General features: G+C 39.0%; 1 protein-coding gene across 7 annotated transcripts in view; it reads left to right on the top strand.

Annotated features, from left to right (window-relative positions):
• ADAM23 (ADAM metallopeptidase domain 23) overlaps window positions 1–13,023 on the top strand; it is a 65,587-nt gene extending 52,564 nt beyond the window's left edge. The window contains exons 25-27 of one of the 7 annotated variants that reach the window (XR_005626318.1): window positions 2,939–2,996; window positions 7,990–8,044; window positions 11,919–11,947. Coding sequence is in view for 6 of the 7 variants with exons in the window: in XM_039696936.1 (XP_039552870.1) it covers window positions 5,644–5,734; window positions 7,990–8,044; window positions 11,919–12,032 (260 nt within the window). In the remaining variant the exon portion in view is untranslated. Of the gene's footprint in view, window positions 1–946; window positions 1,038–2,938; window positions 2,997–5,643; window positions 5,739–7,989; window positions 8,045–11,918 lie in introns of those variants that run through there. The other 6 variants (XM_039696936.1, XM_039696954.1, XM_039696963.1 and 3 more) reach the window with 6 other exon arrangements.
• The last annotated feature ends 9,943 nt before the right edge of the window (window positions 13,024–22,966 follow it).

Raw genomic sequence — 22,966 nt, 5'->3', positions numbered from 1 at the left:
TCTTCTCTGCAATTTAATTTGCAGAATTAGGCTTTTATTTGACTAGCGGAGTACTGTTTGTTTATTTAAATGCAGAACTTATGTCTCAAGTGTGTGTGTGTGTTTGTGTGTGTATAGTTATGAAACAGGATAAAAACCCCCCAAAATATTTTAAAACACACTTCACTCAGCATGGAGTCCATAAAATCTTTGTCCCTAAGTTCCCATTTGACAGGGAATTCGGCTCTTTGTTGTGATCTATTGTGGTTTCATGAACCTATCAAACTTTTAATCTCTAACATAGGAGATGTATAGATTTTTTTCCTGAAAAGTGTTCCCTTAAGGATTAAAAGTAAGGCCTCAATGTCTTGAGAGACTATCTGAACATATCAAAATTTCTACCTGAAGCATGTTTCTAGGGTAGGTTTTTGCTTTTAAAAGGTATTACCTGTTTTAGGTCATATAGATAAACAGAGAGTCCTATTGATAAATGCAGTAACAAAAATATTACTAATTAGTAAAAGAATTACTTTAAAAGTTGGGGGTTTTTTTTGTTTTTTTTCTGAGGTGGAATTGTTTCCAAACAGTTTTCATTTTCTTAATTATCTTATGGATACAGTAAGTTTCTGGTAATCAAAAAGAAAGTTTGTTTATTGGCAATTTATTTATATTTTGGCTGTTTTAAATAAGCTCCCTTTCAGAGTAAATAATAGAATCACGAGCTGAAAGGAATTTACAGGAAAACTTCTCACTGAAATATTTACAAGCATTCAAAGACAACCAAATAGAGCTCATTTCAGAATTTTTAAAGCTACGCTATTTGGTAAACAAAGGTTTGTGAGGAGATTTGAATTGTTTATCCAACTGTGGATTATAAAGTATTCCTTTGAGGAATTATTTCGTGTTTTCATTTCAGACATATATGTGATGATTTCCTGAAAAATTCTTCCCTTTTCCCTCCACACAGTGAGCATGGCCGCTAACAGGCTAATAGGTGCAGTGGCAGGGACCATTCTGGCCTTGGGGGTGATTTTTGGAGGCACAGGGTGGGGAATAGAGTAAGCACTTTTCTCAGTTTGAGTTCTCTGTCTGGTGCCTTAGTGTGTGAGGTAACCGTATGCACCTGAGCCCTCTGTGTTCCCCTTAGCTTTGTCCTGTGGTGACTGTATTTGTCCTGTGATTTGACTGTGTCTGTGTCATGTGGTTTGCTCATGCAGTGCTAAACCTTCTCCTGTCTGGGATAATGTGGGGCATAAAAAAATAAGTTTGTGAATTTTTACATTGTCACCATAAAACTAAATGTTTAAATGTTTCCATTATACCAAATTACCAAAAAAAGAAAAAAAAAGGAAAAGGAGGAAAAAAAGGGATTTCTTGATTCTTTTGCAAAATAGACTGAGTAATGTGAACTGTTCTATTACATGCAGGGCTTTCAGTCTAATGATCAAGCTAGGCAGATGAAAGCTGGTGATAGTCACATAGACAGGTGGTTTTACAGTAAAGCTTCTGAAGGTTCTGTTGCTAGGATTCTGTTACCTCAAGATAGCACAGTGCTGGAGTGTAGTATTCATGTATAAAGAATATGTATGAGCAATTTTTGTCTCTTCATAGTTCTAGAAAATGGTAATCCTAAGTGTTATCCCAGTACCTCAATTTTAACAATGGCTATGATGTATATAAATTTCTGTTCATGTATATATACACATAAAAAGGCCCATGTAAAAGCTGTCTTCATTCGCGTTCACTGTGCACACTACAGATGTTATGACTGCTATTTTGCTGCTCTGAGAGTTCCAACTCCTCCATGTTTCTAGTACCATATATGACATCTGGCATGTGACAGTGGCACCTCTCTGAAGGGGGACTCATGAGCAGGACAGTGTGTGACTTCCAGTCGGGCTGAGTGCGAAGGCGTTCGCGCACAGCTCTGGTCCAGTCAGACAGCGCTGCACATCTCTGAGCCTGCAGCCCTAGGGACCTGTCCACGCATGGAACTGATCCAAGAGTCTCAGAAGAGTAGAGACCTTTGTGTTCACAGAGGACAATTACTAGAAAACAAATAGAAGAAAGAAGGTGCTATATAGGTCATTTCCTTGAGAAAGATCAGATCTGTGTTTTACTGGTAGCTTTTACAACTGTTTGCTAAAAACTGAAGACTGTGAAAGTTGTAGAAGTTTGGGGGACAGATTCTGGAGCAGAAAATTTATCTACAAGTTGAGGACCACTTGCCTTTTGCTTACATTCTGCCTTGTTCTCTTCTGTTTGTCTCTTCCTGCTGTCCTGAGACCTGCTGTCTCAAGCCACTCGGCTCTGACCAGTGTCCCTGACCATTTGTTCTTGCTCCTGTATCCTTCCATACCAATGCCACTTTTCTTCATCTCTCCTCTGCTTTTCTCGCTCACCTCCTGACTCATTCCTTTGTTTCTATTAATTCTTTTTTTCCTGCATCTCATCAATATTTCTCTGTCCTCTGGTTTCTTCAGATACAAATGTGCATTCAAGGCAAGCCACTGCTGCTTTTTGTTGTTCTATAGAAAGCACGCAGGGACTGCAAATTCTCTCTGTGTTCCTAATGCCTGCCTGGCCATCACCAGCTGCAGGGGAGGGTGTGAGCATCACAGCCTGATGCCAGGACCTGTCCTTCCTGCTTCCTCACCACTTCACTTGCAAATTGTAAATGCTTGTTCCAAGTGCTGAAATAACTTTAATTACTTAATGATTTATGAACTTATTTCCGGAATCATGTGGGACAAAATAGTGCAGTAGTTTTTTTGCCGGATTTAATACTAAAATGGATACTTAGCTTTGATAACTTAAACCAGAGGATTTGGCTGGCAAAGCAACAGGCAAGAAAAGACATCAGATCACCAAAGTAATTGTTACCTGCAGGACAGTCTGCAGTAAACTTGCCTTTTCTAATACTGGCAGAGTTTCAAATGGTGTGTATTCGTTCTTGTAGAATCTATTGGATGATGATGAAGATTTTGGGAATAGTCTGAAGTCTGCTGAAGTTTCAGGTGTGTTCTGATTTAACACCTTCAGTAGGATTTGTGTCACAGTCCTAACAGATGGCCAGGGATGGAACAATAGCCATGCCAGAGCAGTGTCCTTGCGGGAAAAGGAGGTGTGCCAGGCAGTTATCTGCAGGAGATTCCTCCTGATAAATCTGTGTCTGCAGGTTATAGCAGTAGTGTGGTGGAAAAACTGCATACCAAAGTGTTGCCTCTTGTGATAGTCTGGATGGAAAATGATCTCACAGTGTGGTGGTTAAGACCTTCCTCTTACTTCTGGTTTGTCAAGCATCTGAGTTCAGTGACTGGAGAGGTTTACTGAGCTGAAACGTAAAGATTTTTATTTTTCTTTGTAAACATCCCTTTACTGGTAGCAAAATTCTGGTTTATTAATTATACAATTTATTTGGTAATGCTTAATAAAACATAAGGCATAGATCCTTACAGTAAGGTATAACTCATCAGTGATCCTCTTAGATCTCTGTATTTTGAAACTGGGATTCAGCAGTTGGAGTATTCCAGTCTCAGAAATAAATGGTTGCTGTTTAGTCATATTACCTATTGCAGGCTTGATTTTTTTTTTTTTAGTATTTATACTTTTCTATTACCTGAGCCTGATTGTTTAGTATCATATCTTCTGTTTAAATTGATTGAATTATTTAATATTTATAGTAAATAAAACCAATACTGATTTTCTTTATTTAAAGAGTAAACTGATGTTTGGTGATTAGGTGTGCTCTATGAAATGGATACACATCCCAGGGCATTTAACAACCAGGGGACATAGTGAGAAGAGGGATGTAAAAGTTGATTTGGCACATCTTTATCTAATTTATTACTATGTTACTATCAATTAATCATTGCACCTCTTTTGTGAGAAGATGGCATTCTATGGCTAGGAAAAAACTGGCTTTAGAATTTTTCAAGGCTTATATTTATGATATATTTTCAAGGCAAATTTATTACAGATAAATCACTTGCTGTGTTTTCAGTCTTTTGTTCTGTGAGATCATTTGATGAAATCCAGAGCAAACAGTAGATCTCAGTCAGAAATGGTGGCTCATTAGGCTGCTGTTACAAGCAAGCCTTAATTGGAACAACAATGCCTGCAGGATGGCACTTACCCTCCACTGTGCTCAAGCCTGTTAGTTTGAGCCAGGTGTGACTCTAAGGTAAGTCCAAATAAGATACATTCTTCCAAATTGTACAGAATTACCTTTTGATTTTTTTGTTGTCAAATTTGTGCACAGCTCATCTATAAAGTTCATTATATTTTTCTTCAGTCCAACTATTTTATTCATATTCCTGAATACTCTTTGTGTAGGAACTGCAGGAAGCAATTTTTAAAATTTGGTTTCCTTATAGCTAATCAGAATCTCCAGAAGCACTGAGGTGAGAAACATGTAGTAGAGGCAATAAAGTTAAGTGGCTGCAGTAAGTTTTAAAACCTAGGGCAAGTGTTTATTGCAGTGTGTGGGGTTGGGCAGGAGGTTTTGTAATATTGACCTAACAGCTTAAAAATTTCAGTTGTTGCAGTTCAGTCTTGCTATTTCTTTGCTGCTCTCTGGCTGCTCCTCTTTCTTCCTTATATTAGCTGTGTGACAGTTTTCCAGACTCAGCTCAGAACAATTAATTAGGAAAATTTCAATTGCTGTGTAGAAATGTTGGTTTGGGGAGAATGGAATAGGGGTAAGAGCTGTTTTTGAAGGCTACTGCTGAATATGTAAATGGTTAAACAAAAAGTGTGTGATATGCTGCAGAAGAACTGTTGAGTTACTTTCATTTTGTAATGTTTTACATCAAAGACTGCAATAGGAAGTTTTTGTACAGAGCAAATGTTACTCTAGCCTATTGTCAGTTTTCCTCTGTCCTGGGTAAACAGAGCACTTAAGGGTCAATTATTAATATCTTATTTAGGTGTTCTCTTGCCCTCTTCAGAAAATTGCACGAACGTATTTTGTGCTGCTTCTTTTTGTTGCTCTTTTTTCTGCTCTACCCTTCCCCACTTTGTTGTTCAGTAGCTTCTTGAGGATGATGAAGAGGTGCTTTGATGTTTGGAAAGCTTAGTGGAAATAAACTTTTATTTCAACTTTTGTTCCCTATTATATAATCCTTTGCTTTTGTCAAACAATTGTAAATTGAGCATTGATGTAACTGTAGGGTGTCTGGACTCTGAGTAAGTAGTGCTAGATGCTCTCAGCTCATATTAAAATATCTACACCTTTCAGGAGCTCCATGAAAAAAAGAGAGGGCTTTTTGATTTTTTATTTCTTTCTCATTTTCTGTAATCTTAAAACATACAGCATTCATATTTTTCCCTGTAAGTTAAGGAATTATTCACAACTATCTTGGTGTCCTCAGCTGAGTGTTCATGAAGCAGATAATGGAGTAAGTTACAATGGAATTCACTGTCTAATACTAGGTTTTTATCTGTGGTAGAAGTCAGCATAGCACAATGCAGAGACCAACAGCTTTGTTTGTTCCTATTGTTAAAGAAAAGTAAGTTAAGTTGGGCTTGTTGAGACTGTCTAGAGGCATCACCTTGTGTGCTGTCTGTATTCCCTGAATTGTTTGACTACCCTTCAGATGCTTCACATAATGTGAATGAAGTTGTTGGTTCTTATGTCTGTCTTACCCTAATCCTTTACCACAGGTCCTAGTGCCACCAATCTTATAATAGGCTCCATCGCTGGTGCCATCCTGGTAGCAGCTATTGTCCTTGGGGGGACAGGATGGGGCTTTAAGTAAGCAATGCCGCATGTCTTCTCTTCGGTGGCTCTGGCATTTCTATTTCTTGCTTACATCACTCAATTTTGAGTTCCTGCTACAAGAGTTCCAAGTTGGTTAACCCCAGACTCTTAACAGACTGCTTTGAACAAGAAAAGATATTACACATGCAGTAAACAAGTGAAGGAAATGGATTTGAAAATAGCAAATGTTATCAGGGTGCAAAGTTGAATAACAATAAAAGAACTAGGTGAATTCATGAAAGTTAAATTAACACTTGAGGAACAAGGTCTTTTTTCACCTCCAGTCCGTAGCATTTAAGCTGATTACATTGGTTAAAAAGCCCCCAAAAGATGCATGTCTTATTTTGGTTAGTAGTACTTTCAAACTGCTCAAACTTTTGATAACAAGAGATGTCATGTAAATGGTCAGTGGTGGAAGGAGCAGAGAAGTTTTCAGGAACAGCTGTGTTGACATAGTTGACTCTGGAATAGCAGACCTAACTTGTTTGTGGTTACTGATTTTTTTTTTTTAATTAATACACAATTTAAAAAGCAAATTCATGTTTAGAGAGACCATGTTGGAATATTGAGCTGTTTCCTGAAAGATGAAAGCATTTCTCTCCCAGTTCTAGTTTGATGTATTTTGTAGCTATAAGGACTAACAGATTAGTCATTCCTCTTGACTACTCTGTTAAAACAAACAGAGTCTTGTACAAAGGTACTTAATTCCTACCCTTTTTGTAGTGTCCATTCTGCCCACATGCATGGCCTGTATTTGGTATGAAAGTTCTCCCTTTAGAAGCAGTGTTTATAACCCAACAGATCTTGGAAGTAATTAAGTACAAGTGATTTTTCATGGCATTTAAAGTTGCTGTTTCTTTTCAATAACATGAATCAAGGTTAAGCCATGATACAACAGTGAGCCATAATTCTTCAAGGAGAATAAGTAGTAGTAATAATAATAATTCAAAGAATTTTTTCTATGGCCTCTATTCATATTTCATGGCAAAGTTGAGAAGAAAAAAATATTCCCTAATTGATTAAGGCAGTTATCAAAGTAGAATCTGGTGATAAGGTCTTATCTTGTAATTCACTTTCAAAGGTCACCTGAAAATGTTTTACTTCTGGTTTATACTCTTATATTTTTGAAGTTTCAGCTGGCCTTAATTAACTATGCATGTAGAAGGAAAATATTTCAAAATCTCTTTCAGGCCTGCTGAAAGCAGCAAATCAGGCTTTGTCCTTTCTCCTGGACAAGGCAATTAGTCCCTATTACACTGCCTGTCACTGCTGGTCTTCTCAGAAAGACTTGGCCACATTCATTTTTCTCTCAGTGCTCATTTGGAGGGTGCCCATGGGAATTAACCAAGCAAGATGCTATTGGGGGAAAAAAAAAGCCTGTTTACCCTTTTGGATGAGTTTTCTACAGTAAGAGACATTTGTCCATTACTTAGCAATTCACAGACTTTGCAGAAGCAGGGTGTGCGTCCCTAGATGATAGGTTTGTATTGCACAAGGTAGCTTGCTGAAAACAAAATACATGTCATGAAAATATAAAATAATTATATTATGTATATATGTATGTATGTGTGTATATATATATATATATATATATATATATAATTACATTTATATAATTATATTATAGTCTTTTCAAGCCATCCTGTGCCCTGGCCATCTTTGCCCTTTGCCATCAGCACTGCAGCCCCTGCCTCCAGCAGACACAGAGCTTGAGAACTTGCATGGAAGAGAGGAGTAGGACAATCCCTCCCTGTCTTAAAACAATACAGGATGTAATTGATTATTTATTCTTTGTGTCTCACTCTTCTCAAACTGCTCTCACAAGTGATCAGCTTTGCACCCTGGTGTCATTTGTTTGCCCAAAGGGAGAAGCTCATTGTGACTCTAGAGGATCTGCACTGGAAATGCCTCCTGAAGCTCTTCTCTCAGAGGAGCAAGATACAGCTGTTTATTCTGTAGCAGAACCTCAAATACACTGGCCTGGCCTAGCTCACAGCTTGAAGTGCATGTTTCTTCTGGGGGCCAGAGGGGAAGAGAAGAGGGTTTTGAGCTTGTACACAAAGAGGGCTAGGCTAGCACATGTAGACCTCCAATACTTGGCTTCAGATAGATCTGGAGGGACAGATGAGGATAATAAAGGGATTTTAACTTTTCCTTTTTTTTAAGCAAGTGATATATTTAGTCTCTGCAACTATGAGAGAAGGTAGCTAATGCTTTACAAACTGGGAGATGTGATTTCTGTTTCACAGGTTATCAGATGTTCATATGAACATACGGTACTGTGGTGTCAAGTCCATATCAAACGTAAGCTGCAACTAAGCAAACTTTGTTCATGAACTGAGGTGGGGGGTGGGGTTGGAGGGGAAGTGTTAAAGAAACCTTGATGCAAGTTCAGAGAAAAAAAAGTAAAAACAGCTCAACAAACAACCTCCAGTTTCAAGAATGAATCCAAGGTTAATTTTAAATCAAGTTAATGTGTGGACAGAATAGGAAAGAAAATATTAATGGACAATTTTACAGAATATAGAATCTCATTAGACATTTAAGGTGGCTTGAAGGCTGTGGGTAGAAACCTTGTTAAGAAGTAGATTTTACACAGTTGAGTCTTGCATAGTACTTTTAAATCTGTTTACGTACAGCAGTAAGTTCTTGATTGTGGTGCAGCAAGTCTGTGCAGTATACAGTGTTTAACACAGGAAGGACATTTTTACCATTAGAGTAGCTCAGGGGCCTACACTTCTTTTCCTAGCATATATTCACTCACTTCTGCTAAGCTACTGCAGTAATATAAGTCAATGCTTTTGTTACTGACTTTAACAGCAATTTTGGTAACAAAACACTGCTAAGAGGTAATACTAATAAGAGTGATGTGGAAATGTACATGAAAAGCTGCTGCTTGTTATAGCAGAATACAAAAGTGGCAGGTAGAGCATTGGTTGTAGGCACAATTCTATTTTCAGCAATTGTTCTTAGCTAAAGAGCTGCAAGGTTTTCTGTTTCTTTAATAGAAGATGAATGGAGGGACCAAAGACTTATCCAGCTCTAACAGATGCTGAGGTTGAACTGGTCTGGGCGGTTGCGTTTAGACCCCAAAGGTTTCCACAAGTTAAAGCAGTGGAATGCTGGTGGCAATTTCGTGAGGAAGAACATTTTGATCCCTTACCAGCATTTCCATCAAGCATGAATTGTGGACCAATATCCAATCATCACTGCACAAACAGCAGCTAGACTCAAATGTGAGGTATTTTCTAACTTTTACCCCAAACTACTGGAATAAATGGGAGGTCAGTGTCCTATTTTAAGTTGCTTTTTTTAGTCCTTCATTTTGATAATTTTAATCAGTTTTGTAGCAAAAGTTAATTTAAGCTTTTCTTTAGCATTTGAACCATGCTTTAGGAATGCCTATGAAAACACTAGGTAGTTGAAGTGATTAAAATACTGGGTTTGCATAAAATCTGCAGTAAAGCTTTGTACTTACATGAACACACACAGGGGCACACATTTGCAAGTAATGGACTCTATGACTGTTCCTAGTTAGCTGCACAAAAGAATGCAGCAGACTGCAGCAAGGTATTTCTTGAATACATCCAGCCCTTTTGGAAACCAGTTTTTCTTTTCTGAAATTTTTTTTTTTGTAAACATGACCATGTTAGGCAGTGATGTGCTGTAGCATGGAGTTCTTTTTTGACTAAAAATAACCTATACTTATCTTCTTGTTAGAGACCCTCTCTGGTTAGATTACAGACAGAAAGGCTGACCCTCATTATTTAAAGAGGAATTAAAATTTAAAATGCAAAGGTGTTGATGTTCTAAGATCTTCCACATAAACCAACAAAGGACTAGGAAGCAGCATCATTCTCAGGTGTGTCCTTCCCTAGAGAACACTTCTGCCCCTTACCATTTAACTGAAGCATAGCAGAAGGAACCTTGTACTGCTATAACTCAAAGCTGTCAATGGTGGAAATGTCCACAACCTGCTACTCGCCTCCTCTCCTTTATCATTGTTTTCTTGGGGAAGAAGGAGAGTTGTTCTGTTTGCCAATTTAAGTTAGACTACTAATTGTCTTCATTTTATTATTATAATGCTTGGTAATTCAGGATGAAGTTGTTAAAGCAGATCAGGTAGTCAGAACAGAATTTCAATTCCTGCAGGGTAACAGCTCCCTGCTCAGCTCTGAAGTGCTACAATGGCAGCTCTTGTTAAAGCTTTGCATGTGTGTACTGTTTCCTTATTGACACTGTACCTCATGTTCCCTATTTCAGGCTCTTATTTTAGTTCTTCACATGTTTCTCTCCCTCATACAACATTGTTAGCAGAATATCCTAAGTGAAGAAAGGCAGTGGTTTGGTCAGTATCTTGTTCCTCAAAGGCTGTATTTCTGCTGAATAAAACTAGGAAATAAGTAAATATGTAGTTTGGACAGAATCCATGATGAGGTTTGTACTAGAACACTAGAGACGAGAAGATCAGGATAGAAAAGAACAGATATGATAAAAGTCAAAATAATTTTGTTAGATTGTACTGGGAAGCTAGCATAGCATCTGTCCTCTGTACCATGTTCTAAGACTTTATAGTCAATTTCTTTAATTAAAATAAGCTCAGGTAACAATATAATTCAGGGTCTGTTTTAAGGTCTGCTTGTCCTCTTCAAGCAAATGGGAATATGGTATTTCCATATCACTATATGGACAAGTTATGTCACCTGGATTTTTCATCTGCATTGTTGGTTTAAAAGAACTGACTAATTAGTTGTTTATCAGTAATACTTGAATTCAAGGATGCTAGGCAGTATTTAAAAGGAGGAGGTAGAGGGGAGAGAAGCAGACATGTCCTTTTCCCATTGAAACTGGCAGGACAAGCAGATACACAGCAGCCTTTAACTCACATTTAACCAAGTTCTGTGATATTCATACTTCCTATCTGGCAGTTTTCCAAGTTGGCCTGAAAATTATTTTCCTCATCTCAAATGTACCTGTAGTGTAGAGGATGAGGAATTGAGATACTGACCTAACGTCAGCCACATTCCAAAGGAGCATTAGTGCAGTAATCCTGGAGGGGAAAAGACCGAAAGACGAATACAGTAATCTTCTTTCAGAAACTAGCAGTTCTTAAGCATTCATCTTGCACAAATCCAATCACAGGTATCCAAGGAAAAATCCAAAATCAAGGATGTCCAAGAATTACCAGCCTCTGGAAATCCTCTCAAAAAGAGGTTGCCTTTGCATTAGTCTCAAACCCTCAAACCACCAGTTAAACTTTATGTATAGAATAAATATTGTAGCAGTGGTAGAGGTTAGCAGGGCTGCAGAAGCTTGAAAATCCAGGGGTTGGTCTGCAGCTTTAGGGAATACGTGAATTCCTGTTCTGTATTTTCTGCATGTTGGTTTGGTGGTGGTAGTGGTGTGTATGCCCAATGGTAAAACTAAATGCATGAGCCCCTTGCTTGATGCCCCACATAAAGCCAGATACTGGGGAGGTTGCACCCAACTTTTGTTGTTGCTTCCTAATGTCTTGCTGTTTGACATAGGACATCAACATCGCAGGAGATTGGATGTCACCAGCTTGCTGCCCACTGTTAACATTCAGTTCTAATCACACAACTGACAAAGCTGGCCAGTCTCCTTCGAATGCAATGTCTCAGCTGTCTTTTGCACCTTTCTGAGATTCACAGCACTTATGGTCAATAGTGTGGTAAGAGCTCACAAAGGCACACACACTCTTGTCACACTGGATTACATAAACTAAATTTTGCTGTAGCCAGAGCTGGGCACTTGCTCTGAGACCTCAAGCCTCTGCTGGCTGAAGTGTTGCCATTCCTGGCACTTGTGACTCATTCTGTTTAGGTAAACATGTGCATTCTTGGCCTAGTGCACACATGTCTTACTGGGAGCTGAAAAGTTCTACAAATTTAGAGCACTGCTTGAAATACTACAAACATAATTGATTTCTGATGCCAGCATGATCTTTAAACTGCATAAGGAAACCAGTGCTTGGTATTGTGCTGTAGAAAGCATGCAACCAAATTCCTTCAGTAGTTACCCCTTGAAAAAGTTACTGGTTAAACTGTCAGTGTGAGCCTTTACTTTACTATGACCTTAGCAATGGCTTTGTTCCTGTTATATCTAACTAATGTCTTGCATTTTTCTCTTTCCATCTTCTTGTGATGCAACCTGGAAGAAATGTCAAAAAACGAAGGTTCGATCCAACTCAACAAGGCCCTATCTGAAGAAATGCCATTCAAAAAGCTGCTTCTTGCACTACTGGATTTTGGGTATGATGTCTTTGCTGTAGCTACACAAGAATTAAATCAGTACAGAAGAACATGAGAACAGTAACTATAAACACAAAGTTGGGATGTTGAAATAAGTTGGAAATACTTCCTCTATTCACCTTTCTCTTGTTAACATTAACTGACAAGCGGTACAAGCAAACTGTTTCAAAAAATCAGGTGTTTTTTTCCTTTTCTCAAGTTAAGAAGGAGACACACAGACCAAGTGCAATAAGAGAACTGTTCCAAAATAATGGAGTTGCAAAAGATTCTTTCCCAGCCTGCTGGCACTCTAACTTCACTTGAGTTCGCATGACTTCCTTTTTCTTATCAAACTCCAGTGGCATGAGGAGCTAATTTTGAAAGGGTAACCTGCATGGCTCACATACAAACAACCAAGTTAGCAAGCTGACCCCAGGCAGAATCTGCAGCCCAATAAATACAAACCACTGGGAAGCCAGTGCCAGGCTTCAACAGCTTTTCCAGCCATGCAGTGCATTCTGCTGCTGGACTTGAGGGTTCCCTGCTCCATGGGCTCACTGTCCACCTTGGACAGGAGCCTCTTGGGTATGGAAGCTAGTGAATGATGGATGGAACTCTTCCAAGAAGGAAAAAGTGTAAATATGGAAATAAGATTTTGATGTATCATTTTCACAGATTATATATAAATATATATATATATGAGAGGAAAGAATTTCCATATAAAAAGGTTCTATTCTTTATGTAAATCTATTTTTGATGTTGGGTTTGGTTTTGGGTTTTTTTTCTTCCCCTTTTTTTCTGTAGCATGTTGTACAGCAGATGTTCTGGGCTTGCTCAAAAAAGGCAGATAACAGCATGCAGATGCAGGGAGTTCTGACACCAAACAGATGTGAACTAAAGTTTGTATGCTTGAAACCAAAAACAATTAAAATGTATAAATGCATATCTATGTATTGACTATAAGTCTGAATTACTTCTTTTGGCTGTTATACAGACTTTTCCATGATATAAGTAACACACTCTCAAACTAATCACAGAAGTGCCAAGCGCTTTTTTTTTCTTTTAAGAAAAGCTAGTTTTTTTCCTGCCTAGATCCTGTAAAATCAAAACTTAAATAAGCCTTAAAATACTCAAAAGATGTTAAAGCTTAGAATGAGCTATTATTCTCTTGCCTTCTGCCCATCCACTCAAAGCAGCTTGCAAAGGTGACTGACCTTTTTAACTCACTCCCTGTATCTCTTTGTTGCATGTCACTTTTAAAAGTTTAATGCAAGATTAATACTTTGACCCTTGGCTACTGATAGCCAGTTACCACCACAATATGTGCAAAATCCCAGGTAATTTCACGTGTGTTGTCATTACTTTTAGAGACACCTTCTGCACAAACACAGATTTTTACAGAGTGGTCCTGGGCAGCAGTCCTGTGTCCCTAGGAACCAGGCTCACCTGGCTGCAGCTGCCTGAGAAGGGTTTGTGAAGAGGTCTGGTTTAGGGCTCCCTTAAAGTACAGGGCTGGACAGTCTGGCTCATCCTTTTAATCCTGACTTAAAACTTACCTCATTTGGTAAGTGACATAACTGAAATTTTAACAGCTGCATCTGATAATCAGAATTAAAGACTTTTGGATCTAATTTAAAAGTTGTAGTTTAGGAACAACAGAAGCCCAGTTACACTACTTCCTGCATCTTTGTTCAGAGGAAATCCATTTCCCAAGTTAGCTTTAAGAGCCAAAACATTCAAAAATGCTGCAGACATTTTCCTGTGAGTTAGAAAACCTCATTTCAGTTATTTTTCTTATTATGATAATGTTCAATTCAACCATCTCAATATATTGGTTTTGATTCACAGTTGTTATTAAATATTTTCAATCAGCTTTAACATAATCACATTTACACTTACTACATTATAAGTTAAAGGTGCTGCACACACAGGTAGTTGACATTAATAGAAATTATAAACCTTATTCTGAAAATTTCCTGCTTGACTTTAAGCAGAAGTAATTTAGTGACATGTTTCTGATGACAAACAAAAAATACTTGCAACTGTATTACATTTCTCTAAAAATGTTGTGATAGGGAACATAGTGTCTAACTTTTTTCAGGTTCTGCTTCCAAAGCAAGCATAACCTGCAACAGAAACACCAGTGGTATCAAAATTACAATAAGTCAACTGGATATACATAAACTACCTGTGTAATAAACCTTGGAGAAGCATTTCACAAACAACATTGTTAGTGTGTGATGTGATGTTTTAAATCAGACCACAGTGGTCCCCAACTACTATGTATATATGTTCAGTGCTGGAGTAACTTTTTTATTTACACCAGCAGTTTCATAGCAATTAGGGTTTCTTGACTGAATTTATGCTCCAGTCCTCAGCCATTGTGTGTATGGGAAGAACACACTTTCTGCCCTGTGTGCACACAACACAAGTGACAATACAGCTCAGTACAGAGTGGGTACAGGCTCAAGTGCTTCCTGTGCTGGTAGTCAGTTATAAAACTGGATTTGATAGGTGTTGCTTTTGTACATCCCCCTCGCTGTGCTTTGGGAAGTGCATATCCATTTAGCAGTAACTTGTTCATTACAAAGTGTCACCAAAAGAAGACCAGGTTGACTCTGCCTCCATTTCATCTACTCTACATTTGCTCCATTATTTACCTATTCAGCTGGACAAGAAACTGTGGTAACTGTATAGCTCATTCCAGTGTGCCGCCTGATCTCACTGATTTGATCTGATACTCCTAAAAGAGAAGGCTGCCAGGCAAATTAACAGCTGTATAGGTGCATGGTCAAGAAACAGATTACTCAAGGCTGGAGTCTGACCAATTTTTCTTCACTATGCAAAGATGGGTATTGCACAAACAGATGAGACAAATGTCTGAGGAAATGCCATAGAATACTTGAAGTTATGTTTTAAGCCTAATCAGTCATGTTTTATATTCATTACTGCTTCCACTGTTACTCTTCCTTTTAAAAATGTTTTGTAATTATTTTTTTAAGTGCACAACTCAATGTTGTTATAAATCAAGTTTTTGTTTGAAGTTAATACTCATTCATATCTGTTGGCTGCTAATGAATGGAAATTCAATAGTCCTTGTTCTGCATCTTAGCAAGATGAGTATTAAAAATGTCATGAACATGGAATGGAGTAGTTTTTAATTTTCAATTTTTTTTTATTTATTTTCTCTGTTTAATTTAATTTCTGTGTTCAAAGAATCATCACCTTTGTAATAGTAGAAATTGAATGGAGTTTTGTTTTATGAAAGATCTGGAGCTGTGTCAAGTCTCACAGTGAGGCTCTGTCTGTGGGAGGACGTTGCACGCAGCCTTTCCGCCGTGCATGGAGCCAGCGCCTGTGCACCCAGGATGGGCCCAGCCTGCTTCAGTCCCAGCTGCTGGCTACACTGAGTTCAGTGAGACCTGGAGGCTTTTGTTAGTGGAGGGCAGCCTTTTCCAGCTCAAAAATCTGAATTACATAATTACAAGTCCAAAATAAGGCCCTTGAAGTGTTCTTTAAATAATTACATCATAACTACCAGATACTATGGCCATCACTTTAATGGAATGCTGTATGAAACTCCATTTCCCTTTTCTTTTTTTGCCAGACTAACTCTAGTGAAGCCAGCCTGGGAAAGTCAAATGCATGCATGTCACAGTTACCAGATAACTACTGATATTGTTTTGCTTTCTCCAGCTCCAGACAGGGAAACAAAATACACTTTTGTGTTAGTGTCTCCCAAGGTTCTGTATTGAAGCATCTTTCTCATTTAGAATTATGGAGTGAGGGAACACTCTCACTAATGGATGCACTATTATCCACATCTATTTCCTGTCATTTAAATATAGGATTTATCCATAAACTCAATAGAAACATGCAACATTTTGGCTATAATTAGAATAGACAGTCATTCCTTACAATAGGAGTTAAGTCTTTTGCAGCATATGAATAGAAAAGCAATATAGAGACAGATGCATACCTGCTTTTGATTTCACAAGAAAAAATTCTTAGAATTGTTTATGAAAACTTTCTCAGTTCCAGCACAAACACTGAAGACTGATCTTGCTGGGGCACTTATTATCATGAACGAAACCAACACAACACCAAGCCCCACAGTAGAAACCCAAAAAAGCCTCTTTCTGTACTTCTGATAGATTCCTACCTACAAGAGCTGAAAAGTTAATTTAACATGAATCATCCTTCAGTAATATCACAGAGACTGTTTAAGTGCCCATGTAAAGCTTAAATTAAAGAAAGGAATTAAAAATTTTAATAGTAGAGATGCTCAAACCAGTACAATTGAAAGCAAAAGTTCACAAAAACATTATCTTAAAGCTACTCACACTATAATTCAGTTCAATGATGTATTGTTCAAAACTCAGCAAGCACATTATTGTAGGTTTATGGAATAAGTTATTTAGTAGGAACAGGTAACACAGGAGGGGACACAACCCCTATATAAGTACAAGGACTCCACATGAGACCAGCATCAGCAGCCACTTAATGTGTTATTTCTGAGCAACCACAAACTGCTGAGGACAGCATAATTATGAATGCTCTAATGTGTAGAAAACTCATAATCAAGTGTCAGTTGATTTTTTCTTACTAAAATTTTCTTCTAAAAAAGCTTGGTTTTGTAATAAGTCATGGGATAGCCTTTATCTTTACCACTAATACTGTAACATGCCGTGCTTTAGTGTGGCACTTTCTGAGCCAGTATAAGAATTTCCCCTATCAAAGCTGGTAACTCAAAACATGGAGGAACTTAAATGCATTTTACATGGTCCAAGTCCAGTTGTCAGACTTCATAAGCACAACACTCACCACTGTATAGCATACATTCACAGATTCTCTGAGCCATCAGTCCAGCTGCTGGAGGCTTTGAATTTCCTTTGGAGACCATGAAGCAATGTTTGCATCTGCACTACACAAGAGGCTGAGAGAAGGGCTGGTTGTTGCAGCTGTACTTAACTGGTGCCAAAGGCACAACACGACACACTCCTTACATCACACACTGGTAACATGCTGTGGGTTATAACGTCGCTTTTGCCTCTTGTGCAGAAAGAAAGTGTCCCCACACATGACAGGTGCTGCTTCCCTCACTCTAACCTGGACACTGTCCAGCCAAAAACCAGCACAGGCAAACTGCTTTTGACTGGTTTCCTATCTCCAGCTGAGATGATGATCAGTTTATTCTCACGAGTGAAAAATGTCTAAACACCTCAAATCTACCCGAGGGTTACAGAAGAAAATGGCACCAGCAGCGCCAGCTGACATTCCTGTGAGCCTACAGCTTTGACAGTCCTAAGGACCCTTGATGGCAGCTGTGCTCAGCACCTTGTGCTGTCGAGCTGAAGGAAGTGCCCAGACCCTACTGGCACAACACAGCCCTGTGTTCCTCAGTCAGTGCTCCCAGCTGTGTGGCAGCAGCTTTGGGGACACCTAAAGCTCCACCTGCCCATAGCCAAGCCTGACTTCCAGGCTCAGTACAGTCACACAAGGATGCTTCCACTCCTCTCTTCAGCTTATGTAAACAGAGATGTTCATCTCCCTAACAAGGACCTCTTCCCAAAGCATGATTTCTAGCTGTCTGGTTTGCTCCAAAGCACACTGATAACATATAATTAGAGAATAAATGTACAGAACTTGCAGTAGCATTGCTCATGGTTTTGTTAAGCAGTCTCAATCTATTCTTTCAAAGAGAAGGCTCAAGTTACTTCTAAAAGTAAGTACAAGGACCACAGTCTAAACCTCCATACTCCATTCATATATTTTTGTTGGGATTTGACGTATTCTGACCATCCATTTCCTCCCTTGTCAACATGCCCCACTCTGAGAGTGGCACAACAATGAAATCAGATGGAGGCAAAGTACACAAGCAAGCCTGTTTCCTTTGGAGTCAGTCACTTCTCCCATATTTTCTTTCATGTACATCTGAACTCTGTATTGCTATTTCAAGACTTGCTCCATTATGAAGTTACTCTTACAGGTATTGTTAACAATAACATAGTTTACAGACAATGAATGCTTGACCAGGATTTCTGTGCAATGAAAAAGCAGTTCCAAGAAACAGAACTAGTGCCCTCCAGCATTCACTGAAAAGCTTCAGGAAATTAAAGATTTTAACTTCTGCTTTGTGTAATGAGGAGTCCTGAACACAAGACTGAAAACTGCTTCATTTGCAGAAGGAAAGAAACAGTTGCCTTACATCACAGAACCCTATCTGTGTGCTGTTGGGTCAGAGGGCTGGGCAGGTAGGTAAAAGATTCAGGTCCCATTACATTTTTGCTTCAGTTTTCCTTCCTCTGATTTGGCTGGTCATTTTCACTTCAAACACAAGATATCTAGGACAGGAACTGTTGTACGCAAAGGTGACCTTTACACCTAGGCCAGGGAGCACTGGTTTTAGGCACAGCTGGCTGGCTGATAAGTTTGAGACAAACCCCCTCCCCAGGTATTAAAAAAAGAAATAAAAACTTCATGAAATATGCAGCTTTTTAGCTGTGCCTAATCAGTAATAGGATAGGAAATAAAGGACCTTGTTAAATTAAACTGTAGTCTTTTCAGAAGTTCCAAATTAAACTCACTACACAGAAATTCACTCTAGTATCACCTTTGTAGCATCTTCTTTGAGAATAGGTTTCAAAGGGTACATTTGTGAAATAAAAATGGGAGTTTCAAAGGCTGAGTGGCCCGACCTGTTAAAAAAATAAATAAACTGTATACTTAATTTAAAAAAACCCAAACAACCAGTATTGTTTCTGCCTCTATCACATGGTTCCTTACTGATAATGTATGGATTTTACTCACCTAAGTATTCTAAATGACAGAGCTTGTACTACTTCATTCAGGAAAATAATTCAAGAAGGCAGATGTCTCTGGCAATAAATTATTCATGACACATCTTGCACATTAAAAACCCCCGACTTTCTCCTCTGTCAACAGCAGTAGTGTACATATGAGACTTCACATCTGTGGTTTGAAGAGTAGCAAGTACTCTATAAGTGCCAAAGAACCATAGTAGGAGCTACCAGCAAAACACAGAGCAAATCAGATAGTCCAGCAGTGTCTGAGAATGAGCAGGCAACCAGGGAGAGCTGAAGATGGCCCAATTCCCTTTCCCATGAGAGAGACTATCCTCATTACTCTCCAGAATCTCCTGTAACCTATTTCTTGGTCCTAAATAATTTGCTGTCCCCTCCTTCAATTTCTTCTTGAAGACTATTTTCCCAAACAACTTCGAGTGGAAATGTGCAGGCTCCCTGCATGGGGTCAGGGCTGCCAGGGGTTATCCATGCTGTGGGATGAGTGTGACAGTGGCAGGGCTGGCACCCCTCCTTGGTGGCCCACTGGCATTGCCCAGGACCTGCCCTGAGGCAAGTGTGCTCCAACACCCTTTTCTCCCAAGAGCTGCAGAAAAGAATCACTCTCAGAGATGGACAAGGTAGGAGGTTCCACATTGCAATCCTGCTCAGCCTCAGGAAAGAATGCACTGTGAAAGTGCTTTTCTTCCCCAGAAGATTTGGCTGTAACTCCCTGGAGAAACTGATCCTGTAACAGCCTTGCTTTCTCAGATGTTAGGGGCAGTTTTATGAAAAAAAGTTCCACTGAACTGCTCTTCCAGCTGTGACGTACCAGGGTGACTCTCCTGACTGCCTGGAGTGCTGAAGGTGAGAAGGGTTTCCCCATTGCAGGATTATGAGGGAGCAGGAGGGCTGAGTCAGGAAGAACCAGACTTTATTCTGGAGCATGTTGACATCAGCCCAGCACCCAAATGGCAACAAATCTTTCAATTCAAAAGCTAATAGTTGTCTGGCTATAAATATGCAGAATGCCATTAAAATTAATCAAAAGCTCGCTAACTGAATGGTTAATGTGAGACAACTTGCCCAAAAGACACAAATTAACTTTTAATATACTATACTATCAGTTTGGTGTTCTTTCTTATTTTCTTGGAATGTTTAGGTCTAGAGAGAAATATGGTCACATCCTTAATAAAGGTTATTTGCATTTATAGCATCACATATCACCAGATTATGTTTTCAAAAATATATATTAATTTTAAACCAACATTGCTTAGCTTGTACTTGTAAAAATACCTGCTCCACATGTCTTTTCAAAGCTTGTGTTAAATACATTTGCCAGGAGAAGTGCTGAATGGTTAATGTGAGACAACTTGCCCAAAAGACACAAATTAACTTTTAATGTACTATACTATCAGTTTGGTGTTATTTCTTATTACCTCTTCCAAAAATTAATTCAAGTAAGTGGCTTCAACAATGAAGCCAGTTCACACTTCTGAATGTCGCCTAAATTCACTCTTGGGGAAACACTCTGAGTAATGCACTGGAGACACAGTCTCTCACACACAACAGTTGGTAGGCATAGAGAGAGAGAATCATAACCACAGAAAGAAAAATCTATTCTAATGGGGAGCTGCAGTTCCTCAAACCTTCTAGCAGAAAGCCACTTCTCAGCATAGGCCAGAGACATGCCAGGGTGTCCACAGGGCTCCAGCTCCTGGCACAGAAATACCCTGGTCTCCTGCCTGTCCCATGTCTGGTCTGGCAGCTCCATGGGAATGTTTCAGGCCATCAGCAATAGTGTACAGCACTGAAGAATTGTATGTTTAGGTAACTACATCTTTCCACTGGTTAGAAGTGCTTAAGTGTTGCTTGACTTTCCTGCTGGCCATTTCAACAGAGAATAGACCTGGGCAGTTGTTTAGAGCAGTGTGGGGTCATCAAACACTTTGGGAATAGAGATTCAATCCACCAAAAGAAAAAAAAAAAAAGACAACTTGACATCAAAAGTTTAAAAATACAGGTTTAGATACTCAAAACTCTCTACATATCATTTTAAAAATGAATAAAATGTAGCTGCAGACTTTGGATCAAGTATTTAATTTCATTTCCAAGAAGCTCTTAAGTATGTTTGTCAGGGAGCCAATTTTAAGGACAGTTTAATCTTCTGGTTAAAAGAGAGCTGGAAAAGTTAAAAATGGGAGTATGATTCCACAATCTGCCTTTATGGATTTTGAAGAAAAATCAAGCCTCTGCCAGGTACTATGAATTTAAAGCTAACAGACCTTTGGGTATCCCCCACTCTGAGAATCACAAGTTTCGCCTTTGCCATCACTTAGCCAAGTTTCACACAAGGCTGGAATAATTTGGAACCCAATTCAGCAAAACTCAAATTTTCAGTTAAGAATATGTCTGTAAAGCATTTTTTTTAGTAAGTCTAAAACAGGTGTCTTTCATCATGTGGGACATTTTAAAAAGCTTAATACTGCATTCAGGTGTGGCTGCTTATGGAAGTGACAGGCAAGCTGTGCATCCTATCACACATCACTGTCTCAGCCTCAGTGCTGAATCTCTTTTTATGTGTAAATGCTTACTTAAGCAACCATAAGCCACTGCCTGTTAATTTAAATGTTAATTTTAAACCACCAGAAGTTTTGCTGGGAGCAAATGCAAGAAGGAAGCAACTCTCTATATAGTTATTTATACCTTTGCTCTATTCAAAATGGAAATACCAGTGAAATGGCCTCCTACTTTTCTTACTTATCCCTTATTCCATTATCCTGATCATTTAACCCTTTGGTTTTTTGGGTTTTTTTTATGTTTTTCTGGTAGAAATGTCATCCTTTCTGTAACGTTACATGATCTGAAACCTCTGTCTCATCTATGAGCAAATAATCTCTGTCTCATCTGTGAGTAAATAATCAACTTTTCTTGATAAAAATATCCTTCTGCAAATGACTCTGGATATGATGTACAGTTCATGTGAATTATATTCATTAGATATGGAGACCCACAGAAGATGAGAACACTGGCTGCTATATAGGAGAATATATCATGTGCTGCAGTGAAAGAAAGATTGTTGATAGCTTAAGAAGGGCACAGAAAGCTTGACTGAGGGAGTGTGTGGAACTGAATGAGATTGCCAATCGTGGTACATTTCTGCTCCACTAGGAGGCTGAGGTGATCAATCTAATTATCAAAAACCTCTTTCCCAGAAATAGAATATAAGTGCTCTGGTTCAGAGGGAGCAGAACGTAGTAGGCTCAGGAAGTGTTTGTGGAGCCAACTATTTTATCTGCAGCAGTATTTCCCTTGAGCAGCAACTCTCATTTCTGTGAGAGCCCCTGGTTCAATACCCTTGGGTCTGCCAGGATGCTGAGTGGAATGAAACCAATGTTTCATGAAACCAGATAAAGTGCACCCCGGAAGGGGACTCAAACTCACTTTTTAGCAATGATTCCACAAAGGTTGCAGGCTGACAGAAATTTATCAACTCACAAGAAACATTTTATCATTTCCTTTCCATTTGGCTCTGCCCTTAACAACATGGGGGATAGTCCTTAGAGTGACACATCACAGATAACAGAAACAGCAGCAAAAACTACTTCTGTGGCATTTGAATCTTGCTCAGCTCTGGCCCCTGCAGCCAGGCCAACCATGAACACAAGCAGCCCCAGAGCTTTTTCTACCCAGGAACTGCCTTCCCAATACCCAGATCTTACCTGCACACTTTCCCTCTCTCCTTTGCCTTGTTCAACCCCCAAATACAGAGACAAGGAGAAGTACACTGGCTACCCACTTGCCAAGGAGGCTCCAGACTGCACATGGGTGCAGAGTCAGGTAGAGAGCAGATTTTAAAAAGAAACAAATAAAAGCAAAAGCTGGTCCCTAAGGATCATTTCAGCCCTAGAACCCAGGAGAAGGAAGTCTACTGGAATAGCCTGTATTCCATAGCACAAATAAATATTGGAGATCCTACATAAGAGAGGTTTCCTCCACCACGTTGCAAGGGTCCCCTGCAAGGTATTACACTCTTCATTTCATCTTGAAGTCTGTTTCAGCAGCTGGTGACCACTATTCCCACCATTCCCAAACTCACACTTCTAGCCAAATAAATGGAACATTTGCAAGTGGCCGAAGTCCTACAGCACAGCTATTTACAAGAGTTCTAG

Source organism: Passer montanus, unplaced genomic scaffold (genome assembly GCF_014805655.1).
Source record: "Passer montanus isolate IOZ18808 unplaced genomic scaffold, ASM1480565v1 scaffold1, whole genome shotgun sequence".
NCBI lineage: Eukaryota > Metazoa > Chordata > Aves > Passeriformes > Passeridae > Passer > Passer montanus.
This window is presented reverse-complemented; position numbering and strand designations above follow the sequence as displayed.